Here is a 17,779-nt window from a genome sequence, read left to right as displayed (position 1 = left end):
TGACTATTCCCAAAGTAGAAATTCCAAAACTATCAAAGAATATACAATAGCAAGGAAGGTTACAATTACTGATATTGCATCAATTAAATACTGCTTTTGGTTTTTGTTTTAGGTTAAACAGGTGAGAGGAGAGGAGGTGTTGAAAATTGAAACCGTAACTGTGACAACATGAATCTTAATTGTTTCTTTCTGTAATTAAAGGGTGGTAAAAAATAAATCCATTGACATGGGGGGGGGGAAGGATTTAGCTTTATCTTTACTTGTCATATTTAAATCTTTCACGTGAAACTTTTTTAAAAATTTAGAAATTTATATTTTAACATTACTACATCTTATATTTAGAAGTAATATTTCATGAAGTCAATTCCATGGTTTTTGATGAAATAAAAATAATACAAATTTCACTTTAAATTTCAAAATTTAGATGCCAGACAATGTATTCAGATTAAGTGTTGGTTGTCTTTACAGCTGCCTGTTGGGGTGTAAAAACCTACAGAACCAGACATGGACATGATTTCAGTATTTTATTTTAGCTACCATTACATTTGGAGCTAAAGAATGCGTCCCCGTGAGGCTGATTTTTGAAAGGATGACATCAATATAAAGGCAGAAATAAATATCCTTCAATTATAAAAGAAAATTTTCTGTCTGATTCAGTATTTTACTTTTTTAATTCTAATAGGCAGTTACTAGTCATTTCTCCTTAGAACTCTTTAATGGTGCTAGTAGAGTAAAATAAGTCCTGTAATAAGGATGGTGTGGACAAAGTGACTGAATAAAGACAAAAAAGTTAAAAGCTAGAGAAGAACAAAGCAAAGACCCAATACTGCTCTTCTAGTTTTTATATATAAATACTCGTGTGTATTTGCCTAAGACCAAAAATGTTCTGAGAGGCAAATATTCAACAAATAAGAGATACAAAGCATCCATGCCTTCATGCAATTCAGACCATTTTACTTTGCTAGAGAGAGAACATTTGCCGTGATGAAATATTCTGAGATTTAGTTTTCTGTATTCTTACTAGCTGCCACAAAGAGGATCAGAAACCTCAGTTTTTAAAGAAGGCTGTCCAAAAAATTACACACGGAGATAAGAGCAAAATCAGCTGAGACTGAAAATAACTATTCCCTCTCTCCCCCTTCCAGGTATTGAAGAAGAAACGCAGCCATGGACAACCTCACCTTTGCGCCTGGGAACAGCAGCCTGTGCACCAGAGATTACAAGATCACCCAGGTCCTCTTCCCGCTCCTCTACACTGTCCTGTTTTTCGTGGGACTCATCACGAACAGCCTAGCAATGAGGATTTTCTTTCAAATCCGCAGTAAATCCAACTTCATCATTTTTCTTAAGAACACAGTCATTTCTGATCTTCTCATGATTCTGACTTTTCCCTTCAAAATCCTCAGCGATGCCAAACTGGGAACAGGACCACTGAGGACTTTTGTGTGCCAGGTGACCTCCGTCGTATTTTATTTCACAATGTACATCAGTATTTCATTCCTAGGACTGATAACTATTGATCGCTATCAGAAGACCACCAGGCCGTTCAAAACATCCAGCCCCCAAAATCTCTTGGGGGCTAAGATTCTCTCTGTTGTCATCTGGGCATTCATGTTCTTACTCTCTCTGCCTAACATGATTCTAACCAACAAAAGGCCAAGAGACAAGAATGTGAAGAAATGTTCTTTCTTCAAATCAGAGTTTGGTTTGGTCTGGCATGAAATAGTCAATTATATCTGTCAAGTTATTTTCTGGATTAATTTTTTGATTGTTATTGTATGTTATACACTCATTACAAAAGAACTATACAGGTCATATGTAAGAACAAGGGGTGTAGGCAAAGTCCCCAAGAAAAAGGTGAACATCAAAGTCTTCATTATCATTGCTGTATTTTTTATTTGTTTTGTGCCCTTCCACTTCGCCCGGATCCCCTACACCCTCAGCCAAACCCGGGACGTCTTTGATTGCCCCGCTGAGAACACGCTGTTCTATGTGAAGGAGAGCACTCTCTGGCTGACTTCCTTAAACGCATGCCTGGACCCGTTCATCTACTTCTTCCTTTGCAAGTCCTTCAAAAATTCCCTGATGAGTATGCTGAAGTGCCCCAATTCTGCAACATCTGCTCCACATATAAATAGGAAAAAAGGACAGGATGGTGGGGACCCGAGTGAAGAGACTCCAATGTAAACAAATGGAGGTAATAGTTCAATCTAGTGGTGTCCGGGGCTCCTAACCGGGAAACACTATGTGAAAATATTAATGCTGACTAAGAAGTAGCTGAGTTAGTAACAACGACTCTTAAAGTAATAGAAGACTACAAAAATAATCTTAATTTACTTTTCCAGTATTAAAAGCTATCTTAAAATGCAGAAAAAGAAATTAACACGTAGCAATGGAGCAAAACAAACTATATCCAATTACCATGTGACATGTAAAACTATACAGAATTCATGAAATGTGGAGTTTTCGCAAAACAGGTAACAATATAATACCTACTGTAATTCTTTAAGTACATTATTGATCACAATGTTATAATCAACTTACTATATATAATCAACTGAAGACTAATAAATCTGATAAATGTTTAACCAAAAATTATACTTAAGATGTATGTACAATCCTAGTCCCTAACCAAATGCTGACCTATTGTGATAATCCTTATAAAAACTTAAGTGGGACACACAAAGAAGAGTAACTACTCACTTTTACTTATTAGCAAAGACCTAAGGGATTTATACTAATTGAAATGGTAATAGAGTGGACTGAATTTTCTTACGTGTTCATTAAGATAGAGGTTTAAAAACTACCTTTTCAATAAAAAGTGTAGAATAGCAAACGAAGCTTGTTAAAATAAGCTTTTAAAAAAGCTCTCCTTATTAAAATAAGGAGAATTCTAATAGGAAAAAATACTACTTCTTTAACACTAGACAATACAGTTTTACTAATATTTTGACAACTCCAGTAATCCAATGCCATCATTGACTTACTTTTATTAACTTGGTTCTACAAACTACGCGCAACTCAGGTTAATACATATTTCCCATAGTGAGAAAAATAAATATAATTATGCATTTGCATAGCATAATTATCAACAGGAAAGTGATTAAAATGTTTGGATTTATCCATTTGCTATTTGTGTGTCTAACAAAAAATTTATATTAAACTCTAAATCACACTTTGTTGGGAATTTTTTGTTCAAAGATATTGGATACCACGACTCACTTCCTATTTCCCCCTACGTCAGTCATCAAACCCATTTAAGAAAGAAGAGCCGGCAACGCCGTTTTATGACACGACATTGGGAAAAGTCTCTTCTGAGGGTGCCATCTCTCATCAATTAGTTCACACGGAAATGGAAACCCAGGTCAGGCTTAAAGTGCGGTCTGACTCCACTCAAGCCATATTCATTATTTTTAATATAAACAAAATATGCAACATATTTAGAATTTGACATAATTTATCTTAATTATTTATGATCCTCAAAGGTGCTTCTCAAACAGAAGGCATAGATCCCAATATCTACATACAATAGAAGAAATTAAAAGGGTGAATTATGGTATAAGGAAGTTCACTGAACTTTAATAATAATGGATTTTATTCAAACCCTCCACAAGTTCTGCTGAGCTAAATTTCAGTTCAAAATTGAACTCATTTGAACTCTCTAAATGGCATCTATTCTCAAGTGGCCACACCCCCTTCTCTGGCCCTGCTAAGAGCAAGCACTGGAAGTCACAGAGACCAACAGGGACCTGTGTCCAACCGGATGCAGGTTCTACGTAGCTCTGGGCCAACAGCAGTAGCTGTTTCTGCCATGTAAACTAATGAAATTCACTTTCATGTCACATGTATAAGTGTGCATGTTCTATAAGAATATGAGGATATTTGAGCTGGAAGAGAAATGAAAGCTCAATTATCTGACCGTCTTAATTTGTATATGGGAAAAATAAAGGGCAGATCCACCACTCAACCCACCCAAGTTGGGGTAGAGAGTAGAATAAAGATGCCCACATCACAGTGCCAGGACGGCGTGAGATGTTAAGAGACTACAGAGTGGGCAAAGACTTACTTGAATAAGCTTTCATTTTAGCTTAAACTAACTCACTGAGACAACAACTTCCACAAAAGAAAGAAAAGAAAACCAGAAATGCTAAAGGTATGATGGTACCTTTACCAAAAAAAAAACCAAACAAACTGTAAAGTGTTTGGAACTACTGATGTTTTTATATATAGTATAAAAAATTTCATTATCCTCTAAATCACACTTTGTCAGGAATTCTTTATTCAAAGACATTAAGATAGTAGTATATACTCCTGCATCAAACACCAAACTGAACCCATTCAGGAGAGACTGAGAGATCAGTATTTATGAAGTGCTTATTATACACAGAACACATTACTATCTCCAGCTTAGAAATTTTAATATATATAATACATCCCACATCTCACAATAGCTTAAAAAAAAAGTGAAGCCCAATTTTGTAGACTGAGGTCCAAAAGATGAAAAGTTCAGAAATGAGGCAAACAAAACGGAGTCTTGCCCAAAGCCTTGGTGGCCAAGAAATCCCGAGGATGCTGGGTATCGGCCATTTCTCTCCTGCTTCCTCACAGGAACGTCTAAAAGCAGGTGTGGCAAACTGGAGCCTGCAAGCCAAATCCGGCCCATCGTCTGTTTTTGTATAGCCCGAGACCTAAGGATGGTTTTTATAGTTTTAAATGTTTATGAGGGTAAAAATCAGAAGAGTAAAAGCTCGTATTGCATTAAAGTTATATGAAATTCAAGTTTCAATGTCCATAATAAGGTTTTATTAGAATATAGCCACACCTATTCAGGTTTTACCTATGGCTGGTTCCCTGCTACAACAACAGGGTTAAGTAATTGTGTTGGAGACTACAGAGTAGCAAAACCGAAATACTTACTAACTGGTTCTTTAGAAAAGAAGATTGACAACCCCTAACTAGAACTTTAAAAACAGGAGAAAATCCCTACACAGAACAAGAGACCCCGCCTTCATGCATCAAGGTGCTGCAGCAGCCGTGCGCAGCGAACAAGCGCAGACTGGAGGGGCTGATCTGGGTGACGGAGGCTGGCCGGCAATGCCCACTGTGGGAACTAAACATGGGGAAGTACGCTCACGCATCAAAAGTAAAGAGAAACATGTTGCCTGACTTTTTAAAAAATGGAGAAAGTGCTTCAAAAAAAATCAACTTGCAGGAGATATACAAGTGGACAATAAAAATATAAAAAGATCTGTATCACTAATAAGCAAATAACTTTATACTTAAAGGGCATGGCTCTTTTGCACCTGCAAGTTTAGAATTGATGTAAAAGATTTTTAGTAAGTGTTGTAGAACGCCACTCAGTGAGACTGTAAATTGGTACAGTCTTTCTGGAAAGCTATTATTGGGAAACAAGCATTCTACATTTTGATGCATATCTTTGATCCACCATTCCGCTTCTAGGAAACTTACTATAAGTATGTTGGAACAAATGCACAAAAATATATGGATGTGTATGTGCTCTACAGTACTGTTTTTTAATGAGAAAAAATGGGCAAAATGCCCATTAGTGACAACTAAACTATGATAACTTTATATATATATATAGATTACACTTTTTAAAACTTAGGGAAGTCATCATGTACTAACACAGAATGAAACAAAGATCCAATATGTCAATAAATAAATATGTATATGTATGTTCCCACACGATTGGCATGTATGTATAAGGGGGGTTTACTTTTACTTTCAATTCCTACTATATACATGTCTGTATTTGAACTCTTTAACTTTTATAAATAAAAATATGAAACTGGACAGTCATATAAAAATTCCAGATACTGTGAAACAATTGCTTGTTTCCAGTTACATGTGCAGACCTTCTTATACTGAACAGACACAGATTCCTTCATTTTACATTAAATTGCATAATTTATTTTAGGTTATTATTATTGCTTTTGGTTGACTCGGTATGAAATTTTTAAAACAATTTCATATAATCTGAGAAAGTACCATGGTGTACTTTGATGGGAAGTAAAAGGCTCTTCTATGAGTTTAGGAATTCCCGTTTTGACTTTCATTCCAAGTGAAAGCAAGTACTTCCTCATCTTTTCAGATACTATTAAATATTTATATGGTATTGGTTACCACATCAACAGGAACCTCTGGAATGTTAACTCTGATCCAAAGGAAAATCCCAAAGGAGACTACAAATGGCAACAGTAGTTTATTTGCATTTCACAGGCTTCTGTTTCTAATTTTATTCTACCTTCTTTGAGTCTCTCCTGATTATACTGCCTTGAACCAATTTGTTTTCAACTTTGTATCTTACTTCAAGGCAAGAAGCTTCACAAGTCCATTGACTTTATAGTTGTTTGATTCTTCTCACTCAGCAATCATTTATACCCAGGTCAAAACCCCCAGAATTTGGTAAACAATTCCGTGTTCACCTTACCTCTGGCTGCTACAGCCAGGAGAGTAAGGCAGGTTCTGAGTACGGGCTCTAGAACCCAGATGGTGTGGATCTGCAGTGGGCCTGGGCTGCATGATTTGGGGCAAACTGCCCAACTTCTGTACTTGTATTTTCTCCTCTGTAAAATGGGACCCAACTCTGAGTACGGTTTTCAGAATTAAATAAGATCATATTATCAGACAGAACAGCACAGCTAGTGTAGTTTTATAAGTTTGGACTATATTCCCTTTGAATCCAGTACTATTTTAAATGTTTAGTTTATTCCCATTTATTAGCAACCTAATTCCCAAGACCTTTACTTACATCTTCATTGGTTCTTCCTTCCTGTCTTCCATGAGCTACCTCCACAGCTCTACATGATATTCCAATTTTCCTTCAATTTCATTTAACAAAAAACACACTAACACCTACCATGCCAGACATCATTCTCCACACTCGGTGAATGTTCACCCATTGTATCCCCTTAATAATGCAATAAAGCAGATACTATTATCCATTTCCATATAAAGAGGAGACGATGGTTTCATAGAGAGCATAAACAGCTTGCCCGGCATCACAAGAAAAGCAAGAGCTAGAATAAGGAATTGAACCCAGGCACTTGGGCTCCCGAGGCAGTGCTGCAAGTCTGCTCTGGGGGTCCGCCTCTCAGAGACGCCAGCCATCAAGGGCAAAAGACCTTGCTCAGTGGCCACGGTGACTGTTGAGAACAAAGAGCTAACGTGTATGAAGCATATGAACGTATAAAAATGAATGATCTGTTGAATATTTACCATGATTAAACATTTTGAAACTATCACACTTAAAAGAATACTTTTCTGTAATTTTAGAAATGAATACCATTTAAGTTCCTCTTCTGAAAGTTTCCCACACTTTGGCGTTTTGAAATTTGAGCAAAATGTGATTTCCAGTTTTCATGTTATGAAATTATCTTGTACAGCATTTCCCTTGTTCAAATTGAAACTGTTCCAAACCTTCATCTAAATACTGGATTTGGCTCCGTCTTCTGATTATGTAGCTGTCAAATCCCTCTACTTAAAAAAAATAAAAATAAAAATGTTTGCTTGTTTTTACTCTCTATAGAAGCAAACAAAAAGATATATGTTTAAATTATATTCCATTACATTAATGACATCCAGAATCTATATTTCCAAGAATCAATCTGAGTCCAAACACATATTTTTCAAGCTGCGTCACCAGTGGGTAGTTCCAACCACAAGTATCAGGCATCCACTGCCTTGTGTTTTAAAGTGTCCAGTGGGTTACAGAATTTTATTCTCAGAATCCTAAGCCAAGTCATCAAAAACTTCCCGATCGGCCCAACCCCAGTCTACTCCAACTCTGTGGTAAAACTTGTAGTAAAAGTATGAAGTGAAACTCACCATGGAGAACTCCACATTCCCTCATAAGATCTCTTAAATTTCCTCTTTCCCTTCACCTATCTGGCAAGACAACATTTCAGTCATAGATTTCAGCATTACACTCTTTTAAACTTGAAGAGAATTTAAAGAAAAAATTTTATAGACCTTGGCCTGAGATCGATTGATGAAATCCCTGAAGTCTTAAGCACTTGGCATATAACATCAAGTATAGAAAAAGATTTCTAAAAATGATTTTCTAGTAAGTGAGACGTGTATCTCTATTTAAATCTGTAATTCATGTGCCACTGCACTGGGAACCTATCTCCCTGTACTTCATACGCACCCCAGCACTATTCCAGGCACTCATTTTATCCCCTCAGCGAGACTATAAATAAGGTATACGCATTATTAAATTGATCACACGGACGAGGATACTGTGGCACAGGACCACTGAAGTATTTGTACCCAATAATTGGTGGACGTGGCATTCTGACTCCAAAAATCTGGGTCTATCAGCCCTTAATGCTTAGCAAATATGCCATTTTCTCTCTCAGAGATCGAAAGACCAAAAGACTCAGATAAATATTTATAGAAATAAACAAGCCACTATACTGAACACAAATTTTTGGAGAAAACACTCTCCAAGGATGCAGCTATTGATTCTTCTGATTTTAGATTCAACTCTTACACTTGGTCGGGGCCATTTCCTTTATCTTTCTGCCTGCTACTACTGCACACAAAAATTTCACTGAACACATAGGTAAAGATTAAGCTGCAGGATAGTTATTGTATAAGAAAATATAAAGGTAACTGCAACCAATTTATACAAGTCACAGTAGATTAACAGTACTTAAGTTGGAAATAACAGAGGTTTCTTATTAGAACATCCTGCAAAGGTCTGAATGTGAGTAGATCCTGATGCCTGCCCGGACTGGTGTGGCTCAGTTTGCTGGGAGTGATTCCACCAAGTGAAAGACCACCGGTTCAATTCCCAGTCAGGGTACCTGCCTGGGTTGCAGGTTTGGTCCCAAGCAGGGGTGTGTACCAGAAGCAACGGATCTCTCTCTCTCTCTCTCTCTCTCAATCTCTCTCTCTCTCTCCCTCCCTCCCTCCCCCGCTCTAAATAAATAAATAAATAAATAAATAAATAAATAACATCTTTAAAAGAGAGAGAGATTCTGATGGCTAATGTTACACACGTGAAATGAGGAAGGAAACTGGGTGTAAGAAAGCAGAAGGACATTTGCTTCATATGTTCTTCGCAGGCTGCCCTAATGACTGCCTCTATCAGAAGACACTGAGTGGGGTATCCTCCCAAACGAGGTGAGTCTCCATTTTTACTGTAAGTGTGCTTGCTTATAAAAGGCAGACTATATTCTGGGGAGGAAATGCTTTAGTAAGGCTAACATTCCAAAAACCATAGATTATGAGCATAAAGAAATATATAATGTATAGCAATCTGACATGAATTATTACCTCTTAGATGGGGTTTTCTTTTACAGCCAAGGTAAAAGTAGCAATTGTGAATGGAGGAGAACCTGTTATTTGGATTTCATAATGGTGTGAAAGTAATGGTACTGTTTCAAGGACCAAAAATGGATCAGGCACTTTAAAAATCCTAGCCAGACACAACCTGTGCCTTCTCAACAGATCTACTGAATGTGACGTTAATACATAAGGTGTTAATATGCTACAAATCGAAACTGTTTTGTTTTTTTAAGTAGCATTTTGAAATTATGAGAGCCTTCATTTTACTTCATGTACGTGTTTATTTGTAACAGTGAGCCTGGGAATCATGAACGCCACGGAGATGAAGGGCTTCAACGGATCTGAGCGGTGCCCCAGAGACACTCGGATAACCCAGCTGGTGTTCCCAGCCGCCTACACCGTCGTTTTCCTCACCGGCATCCTGCTGAACACTGTGGCCCTGTGGGTGTTCATGCACATTCCCAGCTCCTCCACCTTCGTCGTCTACCTCAAAAACACTCTGGTGGCTGACTTGATAATGACACTCATGCTTCCGTTTAAAATTCTCTCCGACTCCCACCTCGGACCCTGGCAACTCAGAGCCTTCGTGTGTCGCTTTTCCTCTGTCGTCTTTTATGATACCATGTACGTGGGCATCATTCTGCTGGGCCTCATAGCCTTCGACAGATTCCTCAAGATCATCAGACCTTTTGGAAAGTATTGTGTACAGAAACCTGCTTTTGCAAAAATGGTCTCAACTCTTGTCTGGTTCCTTTTGTTCCTCATCTCTCTGCCAAACATGATCTTAAGCAACAAGGAAGCAACACCGTCGTCTGTGAAAAAGTGTGCCTCCTTAAAGGGCCCTCTGGGGCTGAAATGGCATCAAGGGGTGAATTACACATCACAGTTCATCTTCTGGACTGTTTTTGCCCTAATGCTTCTGTTTTACGTGGTGATTGCAAAGAAAGTATATGAGTCTTACAGAAAGTCGAAAAGTAAAGGCAGCAAAAACAACAAAAAGCTGGAAGGTAAAGTGTTTATTGTTGTGGCTGTCTTCTTTCTGTGTTTTGCTCCATTTCATTTTGCCAGAGTTCCATATACTCACAGTCAAACCAACAGTAAGACTGATTGTAGATTACAAAATCAACTGTTTATAGCTAAAGAAACAACTCTCTTCCTGGCAGCAACTAACATTTGTATGGATCCCTTAATATATATATTTTTATGTAAAAAATTCACAAGGCTATTACGTATGAGGGGAAGGAAGACCACAGCATCAACCCAAGACAACCATAGTAGTCAGACAGGCAATTTAACCCTAAGCTGATAACTTTATCATGGCTCACTCCTATTTTTGGACTAGATTTGAAAAAAATGATTTATTTGGAAATTACATTTAAGGAGTAAAAGAGGATTAAAATAAATGTTTTCTTACATTTTATCATCCTGATGTACAGAAAGGATTACCTAAATTTTCAATGTCACGTAGATCTGTTCATAAACAGAATGAAGCATCTTGAAGATAACACAACAGAAAGTAAACGGCCATTACAGATCATCTTTTCAAGGACATTCACTTATATTTTAGAAAAGATGTATTGTGGATAAATGTACAATCCTTAAAACCACCCCTCCAAAATACCTTTTCACACTCTTTTACACACATAATTCAAACAATGTTACCTATTTTGTATTCCAAAATTGTTGATGCTTGCTGATTTAAAAAAAAAAACACACCTTGAAAGTCCTTTGGTGAAAGCTGAAAGCTAGAGGCTGAAAGGGCGGCTACTTACAAAGCGCCTGGGGAGCCAAAGGTGGTTCAAGAAGTCTCTGAAAACCCAGATGGAGGAGAATCTCCTTAAAAGTACAAAGAGCCTCTTCCATGGGATCCCAGTATACCAGAGGAGGCACAAGCACCATTATTAAGCCACATAAAATACTGTACTATAATAATTTTCTTACATGCCGAGTGTGTACAATTCAAGGGTAAGAATACTGTATTATTCTTCTTTAGAATTCTCACTCTGCCCAGCAAATACTCTAATGGTGGTTGAATATGTCACCCACTCAGCAAAGCCTTCCTGGGCCACACCCTCTACTTTCCTACCTTCTACCTCTGGTTGAAATAATTACTTCTCCCACTGCTTGGGTATGTGTTAGGGCCCTCATTGCAGATTTCCCTTTAAAACTAGTTTGCTATATTCTTGACTGCAAAGGTGGTTAGGAATCTGTAAGGAAAAACAACCTGTTTTGAAGACAGAAAACATGTCATTTTTTTCTTGGTAAATCCCACAATACTCCCCACAGATGTTGGGTTACAAATGTTTTAAATAGAATATGTCAATACTCTGCTATTCTTGCTACATATATAGAAGGAACTGCTGACCCACAACCAGCAACATCTATTCTGGGATATTTTTCAAAGGATGGAGCCCTACTTGTCCTTATTAACCTCCGTATTTTTCCCTGAGTACCTTTGTGGTTCAAAAAGACTACAGAACGGTTATCTGGTATTGTGGATGCTGACTTACAACTTTTAGAGAAAATGCTCCAAAGTAGCGTTCTCTAAATGTGCCTCTATCTCCAACATTATCACCGGAAGGTGAATCTCAGGCCACTTTCTATGCCTTCAAGGCCCCCCAAGTTCCTGGAAACTGACTACTTTTCTGGCCTCATCTCCTAACTGCTCTTCCATGCCTGGAACTTCACACTCGTCTATGAACTTGTAACTGTAGGAACAGGCCACGTTCCTCTTTGTCCCTGTGCCACTACACAGGTAAATTTATCTCTGACTTATCAAGAAACTTCATCCATCCATGAAACCCTACGCTGCCATCACCTAGTCCGTGAAATCTCACCTGGCCAACCTCCCACCACCATCTCCAACCCAATCACTCCCGCATCTGTCATGCTTCAATTACTGTACTTATCACACTGCCTTGTAATTACTTGCTTGCACATGCACCTACTCTGTTAACAACCTATGTATACTTCTGAGGGCAGAGATCGTGCTTCCTTGTGCAATCAATAAATATTTAATAAATAAACCAAACTGGTTTTACTTTTACGTACTAGAAAAGCAAAAGGGAAGTCAATTCTCACTGATGCTTTTATTATCAATGATGATATAAATTTCTTGAAAGCTCAAGCTCTTTTCAATTGCCTTCCTGTGGCATGTCCGCAGGGGCCTGGAAAGCGGGCGTGTTCTCGGGCTCTCTGGTGGACGTTCCAAAGGAAGCAGGATTACTAAACAGTACACGGCGTAGTCGCGGGGCTAATGTCTACCGACGTTTCGGTTCGAAAGCTGTTGACAATATGCTTCAGCTATGTACTATTGGTCTTGGGTAAGTAGAAACTGTAACTTCAGCATATTACAATCTCCAAAACTCTCCTTTCAGAGAGTAACTGTTGCCAAGGTCACTAAATCCACATGGTTTTTGCTGAGGACATTACATAACCATGAGTAGACTCTAATAATATATTATAAATAATTGCATCTAAATAATGTATACAATTTTTACAAAGATCTTTCAAGATAAAATTTCAATAGCAAACCTGTCCTCCATAAATACAAATATTAAATTCTACTTCAATAACATTATAATCAAAATCAGAATACCTGGTATGTTGAATAAAATAATCTAATAAGAACTCAGAGAAGAGGCAAATGAAAGCCATCTTAAAAATCACACTCACGAAATACAAAATAACTATTTGGGAAGAACTTCCCAAACTAGCAAACAGGAATACTAAACTCTAGAATACTTACAGAATAGGGTGCTATAACATAGCCCATAACAACACCCAGAAGAGAATGAAAAAGGATCTTGGATATGGAGTTGAGTTTAGAGCACAATTAAGGGCTTCTGTCAAAAGCTAATTGTAACTATTTTTACTGGATAAGGCCTTCTGAATATCCCTGGGGCAGGCGATGGGAGAAAGGGTGTTGCCCCATACAGAAGAATTCCTGAGAAACCAAGAAAAATGACTGTAAATGGGGGAGGAAGAGGCAGACAAGCCCAGTGTGAACTTCCACATCACAGAAGTTAGATGGCTGATATAAAGTCATCATTATTTAGAATCTGTAAAAAAATTATTCCATCTTATTAAAGTCATTATTGCATGTATTCAGATCCACTTAAAAGCAGTTCCTTCCATTACTTTCTAAATTCTTCTATCTAAAAATGGCTGACCATCACCCCCAGACAAACTGCATTCCTCCAGCAAGTTAAAAGATCAAAGTTCACCTGACTTTTAACAGGACAAACTGCTCCCCCCAGAGGAAGAACCCTCGCCCAGCAGTGTCTGATAGCTAAGGGATCACACAGTAAGGAAAGTGTGGAATTCACAAATCATTTAAAGTGCCCAGAAACAAAACTCAACATTTTTAATTTTACATGGAAACCAAATATAGGCAATATTAATATGGAGCACTTGCGTTCCAACCAATAGGTCTCAAACTTCAGTTAGTATCAGAACCAGCCGGAGGGATTCTTAAAGACATTGCTAGGCCCATCCCCAGAGTCTCTGATTCAGTAGGTCTAGGGGAACGGCTGAGGACAAGTTTCCAGGAGATGCTGATGCTATCCATCTGGACTACACGCTAAGAACCACTGTGACAAAATGTTCCTTGATGTTCACACTTCTGTAAAGACTGGTCCACAGCTCAACCATCTTGGACATGGATGTCCAAAAGTGGGGTCTGGTCTGTCAGTAGGAGACAAACAGAACTGTGATTAAGACAGTGTAGCAGACGTAAGATGCCAGGCCATGGCAAGGGCTGTGGCTCCCTTAAAAGTTCATACCCCACTAAGGGGGCATCTACTACTCAGTGCCAGCTGTTGGCACAGGGGGGATTTGGAGCCCAGGGTGTCTGACCAGCAGCAATAACAGTAGTAAAAGCAGCATCAGTGACAACAAAAGCAGCACACATTACCTACTACTTACTGTGTACCAAGAGCTTTAACTACATTGTCCCATTTAATAATACCAGGAACCCTATAAAGTGTTATTGCTACCTCCATTTTAGAGATAAGGAAGTTGAGAAACTGAGAGGTTAAGCAACCTGCCTGGGATCACACAGCCTATAGACAGCAGGGCTAGGGCTCCAATTCAGATTCTTGCTTCTGAGCCCATATTCTTAAACTCTATATATTTATAACCTCAGACCTTGAAATGTTCTCAAGAGAATTCATAAATCCAGTCTCTTATATTGCCTGTGATTTTCAAAACTTCCGTAGCCACCCCCATATTCCCTGACCCCACAAAAACAATGCAATATTCATTGCATTGCTGTGAGCCATGACTGGCCTAGATGCTGCCAGCTAATTAGTCCTGACCTAGAAGCCACAAGAACCTCCCAGCACCTTGCTCTGGCAGCTCACGCTTGGTTACCGTGTGCTTGCTGTGTGGCAGGCTCCGTGCTCTGCACTTACTACCTTTCTACTTTTCACTGCGACACTACAAGATAAATACTATAGAGCTCCTGCTTAGGAAGCGGGGAGGGGAAGGAAAGAAATCTGCGGACGAAGTGTAAGATAACTTGCCCGTGTGCACATGGACCCACCCGCACAGCACAGGCAGAGCTAGGACAGAAACTGAGGCTGCGGCCTCAAGCTGAACACCTCAATGGCTCTGCCACACCAGCTCTCGGACAGCGAGGACAAGCCGAGTCCCTTAAGGATTGGCATCAGGCCTAGCAGAGAGAATGGTAAGGAGGTGACTGCCGAAGCGAGAGGAAGAGGTCTGAACACAAATGAGTTTCAACCACCCCGGGGGTATGAAGAGTTCAATTGTAGACCCTATGAGTGCTTTGGGGGTACCTTCAGCACTGGGAGTTCTTAAGAGGAGTAAAACCCCAAACAGTAGATTCATGGGTTCATTCGGTCAGTCATTTCTTTGTCGTGCACCTGAGTGCAGACCCCTGGGCCTCTGCAGAAGCACATTCTGGTAAGGCACCCAGACCATAATGAGCCCAAATGTGGAAAGCAGCATGAGAGCCATAATTAGCTCACCATGGAAGCTCAGAGGAAAGAGTAGCTAACTGCACCTGGAGAAACTGAGGAAGGGCTCGCAGGAAATGTAATGGTGAACTGAGCCTCAAAGGAGAAAAACCGAGCATTCAAAAGGAAACGCTGCCGTGCAAACAGCAACTTTGAGGAAGGCTCAGGCCGGGCGGGCCTGGGGCTGTGGCTGGCGTGAGGGACCCAGAGGGCCTGGGCTGCAGCGTGTGGGTGTAGAAGACGAGTCTGGGAACGGAGCGCAGGACCCTGGTGCTGTGCGGACATGCCTGCATGTCTCCAGGAGCCACTGGAGGTTTCTAAAGTGAAAAATGACATCCTCTATCTGTGCTGCGCTTTAAGAAAATGAACTTGTCAGCAACAGGGCGATTCTGGATTGAGGAACAGCCGCTGAGGTCAGGAGATCAATGAAAAAAGTCTTCCAACCGTGCAGGCAAGAGCCAGGAGGAAAAACCCTGACATGGACCTTAGTGACCTTTTCAGAGAGAGGTTCTGAGTCAAAGACCACTGGAGAATTATATGTAAAAAGTATCTGATTGACATGTATTCTCAGAGGGCCCATAATTCCTGCCCCAAGCCCCGCCAACTAAGATCCATTGCTCTGAAGATCATTCACTCGGGCGATAGGCTGCATCATGAAGGAAGAAGACCAAAAAGCAGACTTTGGACATGCTGCATGTGAAGTATCAGTGAGAAAGTGAGGTCAAGGGTGCAAAAGCTAGACGGAGAGGGTAAAATAGAGGCCCAGGGAAAATCTAAGACAGAGACAGAGGAAGGAATGAGCAGAGTACCTCAGAGGCCAGGTTGCACAAATCTCATGGACAGAGGAGACAGAAGAGGAACTGGAAGAGATGACTGGGATTGGGATCGGGGGTGGGACTAGTGAATTAAAACAAGGAACGGGAGGTCCAGTGCATTGGAAACCAAGGAGAAAGAGAGACTTAAGAAGTAAGAGAACCATATACTCTGCGAAGGTCAAATGTGTTTGTTCTACAACTCTGGTGTCAGCGGGAACATCAAGGAGGAGGTGGTATAGAGCCCAGTTTGTAATGGCAAGTGAAGGACGACAAAATATTTTTATCTGGCCATAAAAGACCAGGCAGTTTGCAAGAGTTCCAAGGAAGAAAAACAACAGGTGGATTACTCTGGCTTTTCCAAAGGGTGTCTAAGAACAGGTAGAGTAGCTCCTTCCCTATGTTTCCTATGCAGTGCAGAGTTAATACACGCTGTGTAAAATAGCAAACAGAGCAGAGGTACAAATCAAAGGGTGGGAGTAGCCACGTGACCAAGAAAACTAGCTTGGGTGAGAAAACAGGTGTGCCAGCATTTCACATTCCACATTACCTAGGTTTCTGATTCCCAGTACCCCCATCCTTTCCAATAAAAAGTACTTATAAAAAAAGAGGTGGGCAGGGGGTGATGAGACACCATGTAGTAGGGATGCAAGCTGCAACCATGGGAGAAGTGACAAAAAAAGAAAAGGAAGATAAAAGCAAGATGTACTAGATAAAGGAAACTGAATACCAAGACTTATAGTAATAGGTAAACCAGTTTTTTGAAAAAAATTCCATACCTCTTTCAGCATGTGAACTTTTGCTACTTTTTTAATAAAGCTCAAATTCACAAATGTAACATTCCTGGGGCATTAGTAATAGAATGCCTACCTTTATTTTTTAAATTCAGCTTAAATATTAGATTGTGTATGTGACCTTGGGTAGTTGCAGTCATCTTAAGAAATTTCATCTCATGCACATCTGAATGCTTTATAGCTTTTTAAAAATATTAGCCTTTTGTATTATCGTTCATACATATTGTTTCTATGTATGATAATTACTCTGCGCTATTATCCTTTTTATTCTATTTAACTCTGCAACTAAAAATGCCTGAACTACAAGTGAACGAAACATCACCCAGAATGCAGTGGTGACCCAGCTAAGACCGCTTCTCTCTCCCCTCACATATCCTGGCCTTCGACTCGACATTTGCCCACAATTTCAGACAGTCTCGAATAAGGTAGTTCCACTCTCTCCTTTTCAGAAGAGAAAGCTACAAAGAAAGAAAACAAAGTATTTCAAGCAATCATTGGGTCACCATTAAAGGAAATCCAAGAACTGACTAAGGGCTACAAAAATATTATTTAGTTGAAAAGTGCTTTCAATTTTTAATCATTCCATCTTTAAATTTAGACAGACACCCCCATTCATTCACTTACTTACTCTCCCTCTGTCTTCTGAACAACAACAAAAAACCCCAAAAGCTATTATTCACTGAGTACTAATTACCCTGTATATTATCTCATTTAAGTTTTACAATCTTATAAGGTAGCTATTCCATGCTTATTTTTCAGAAGAAAAAATTGAGGCTCAGATATATTAATGACTTGCTGAAAGTAAAAAAATAAAATAAAATAAAAAAACCTCTACTAAGTGGAGAGGGTTAGTCTATTTGACACCAGTCACAGCCTA

At 39.3% G+C, this 17,779-nt stretch overlaps 3 protein-coding genes across 12 annotated transcripts in view; 2 read left to right on the top strand and 1 right to left on the bottom strand.

Annotated features, from left to right (window-relative positions):
• The window catches only part of P2RY12 (purinergic receptor P2Y12), a 47,705-nt gene extending 41,935 nt beyond the window's left edge, over positions 1-5,770 (top strand). For both annotated transcript variants that reach the window (XM_053918256.1, XM_045200010.2), the window contains one exon: positions 1,146-5,770. In XM_053918256.1, the coding sequence (XP_053774231.1) occupies positions 1,168-2,187 (1,020 nt within the window). In that variant the 5' untranslated portion in view covers positions 1,146-1,167 and the 3' untranslated portion in view covers positions 2,188-5,770. The remainder of the gene's footprint in view (positions 1-1,145) is intronic.
• Positions 1-17,779, bottom strand: part of MED12L (mediator complex subunit 12L) — a 313,958-nt gene that overhangs the window by 86,031 nt on the left and 210,148 nt on the right. The gene's annotated exons all lie outside the window — the stretch shown is intronic.
• On the top strand, positions 9,009-12,362 carry P2RY13 (purinergic receptor P2Y13). The gene is given in 4 exon segments (XM_024566181.3): positions 9,009-9,024; positions 9,027-9,150; positions 9,507-9,508; positions 9,609-12,362. Coding segments are annotated over 4 exon segments (1,155 nt in total). The 3' UTR covers positions 10,622-12,362.

Source organism: Desmodus rotundus, chromosome 2 (assembly GCF_022682495.2).
Source record: "Desmodus rotundus isolate HL8 chromosome 2, HLdesRot8A.1, whole genome shotgun sequence".
NCBI classification, from domain to species: Eukaryota; Metazoa; Chordata; class Mammalia; order Chiroptera; family Phyllostomidae; genus Desmodus; species Desmodus rotundus.
This window is presented reverse-complemented; position numbering and strand designations above follow the sequence as displayed.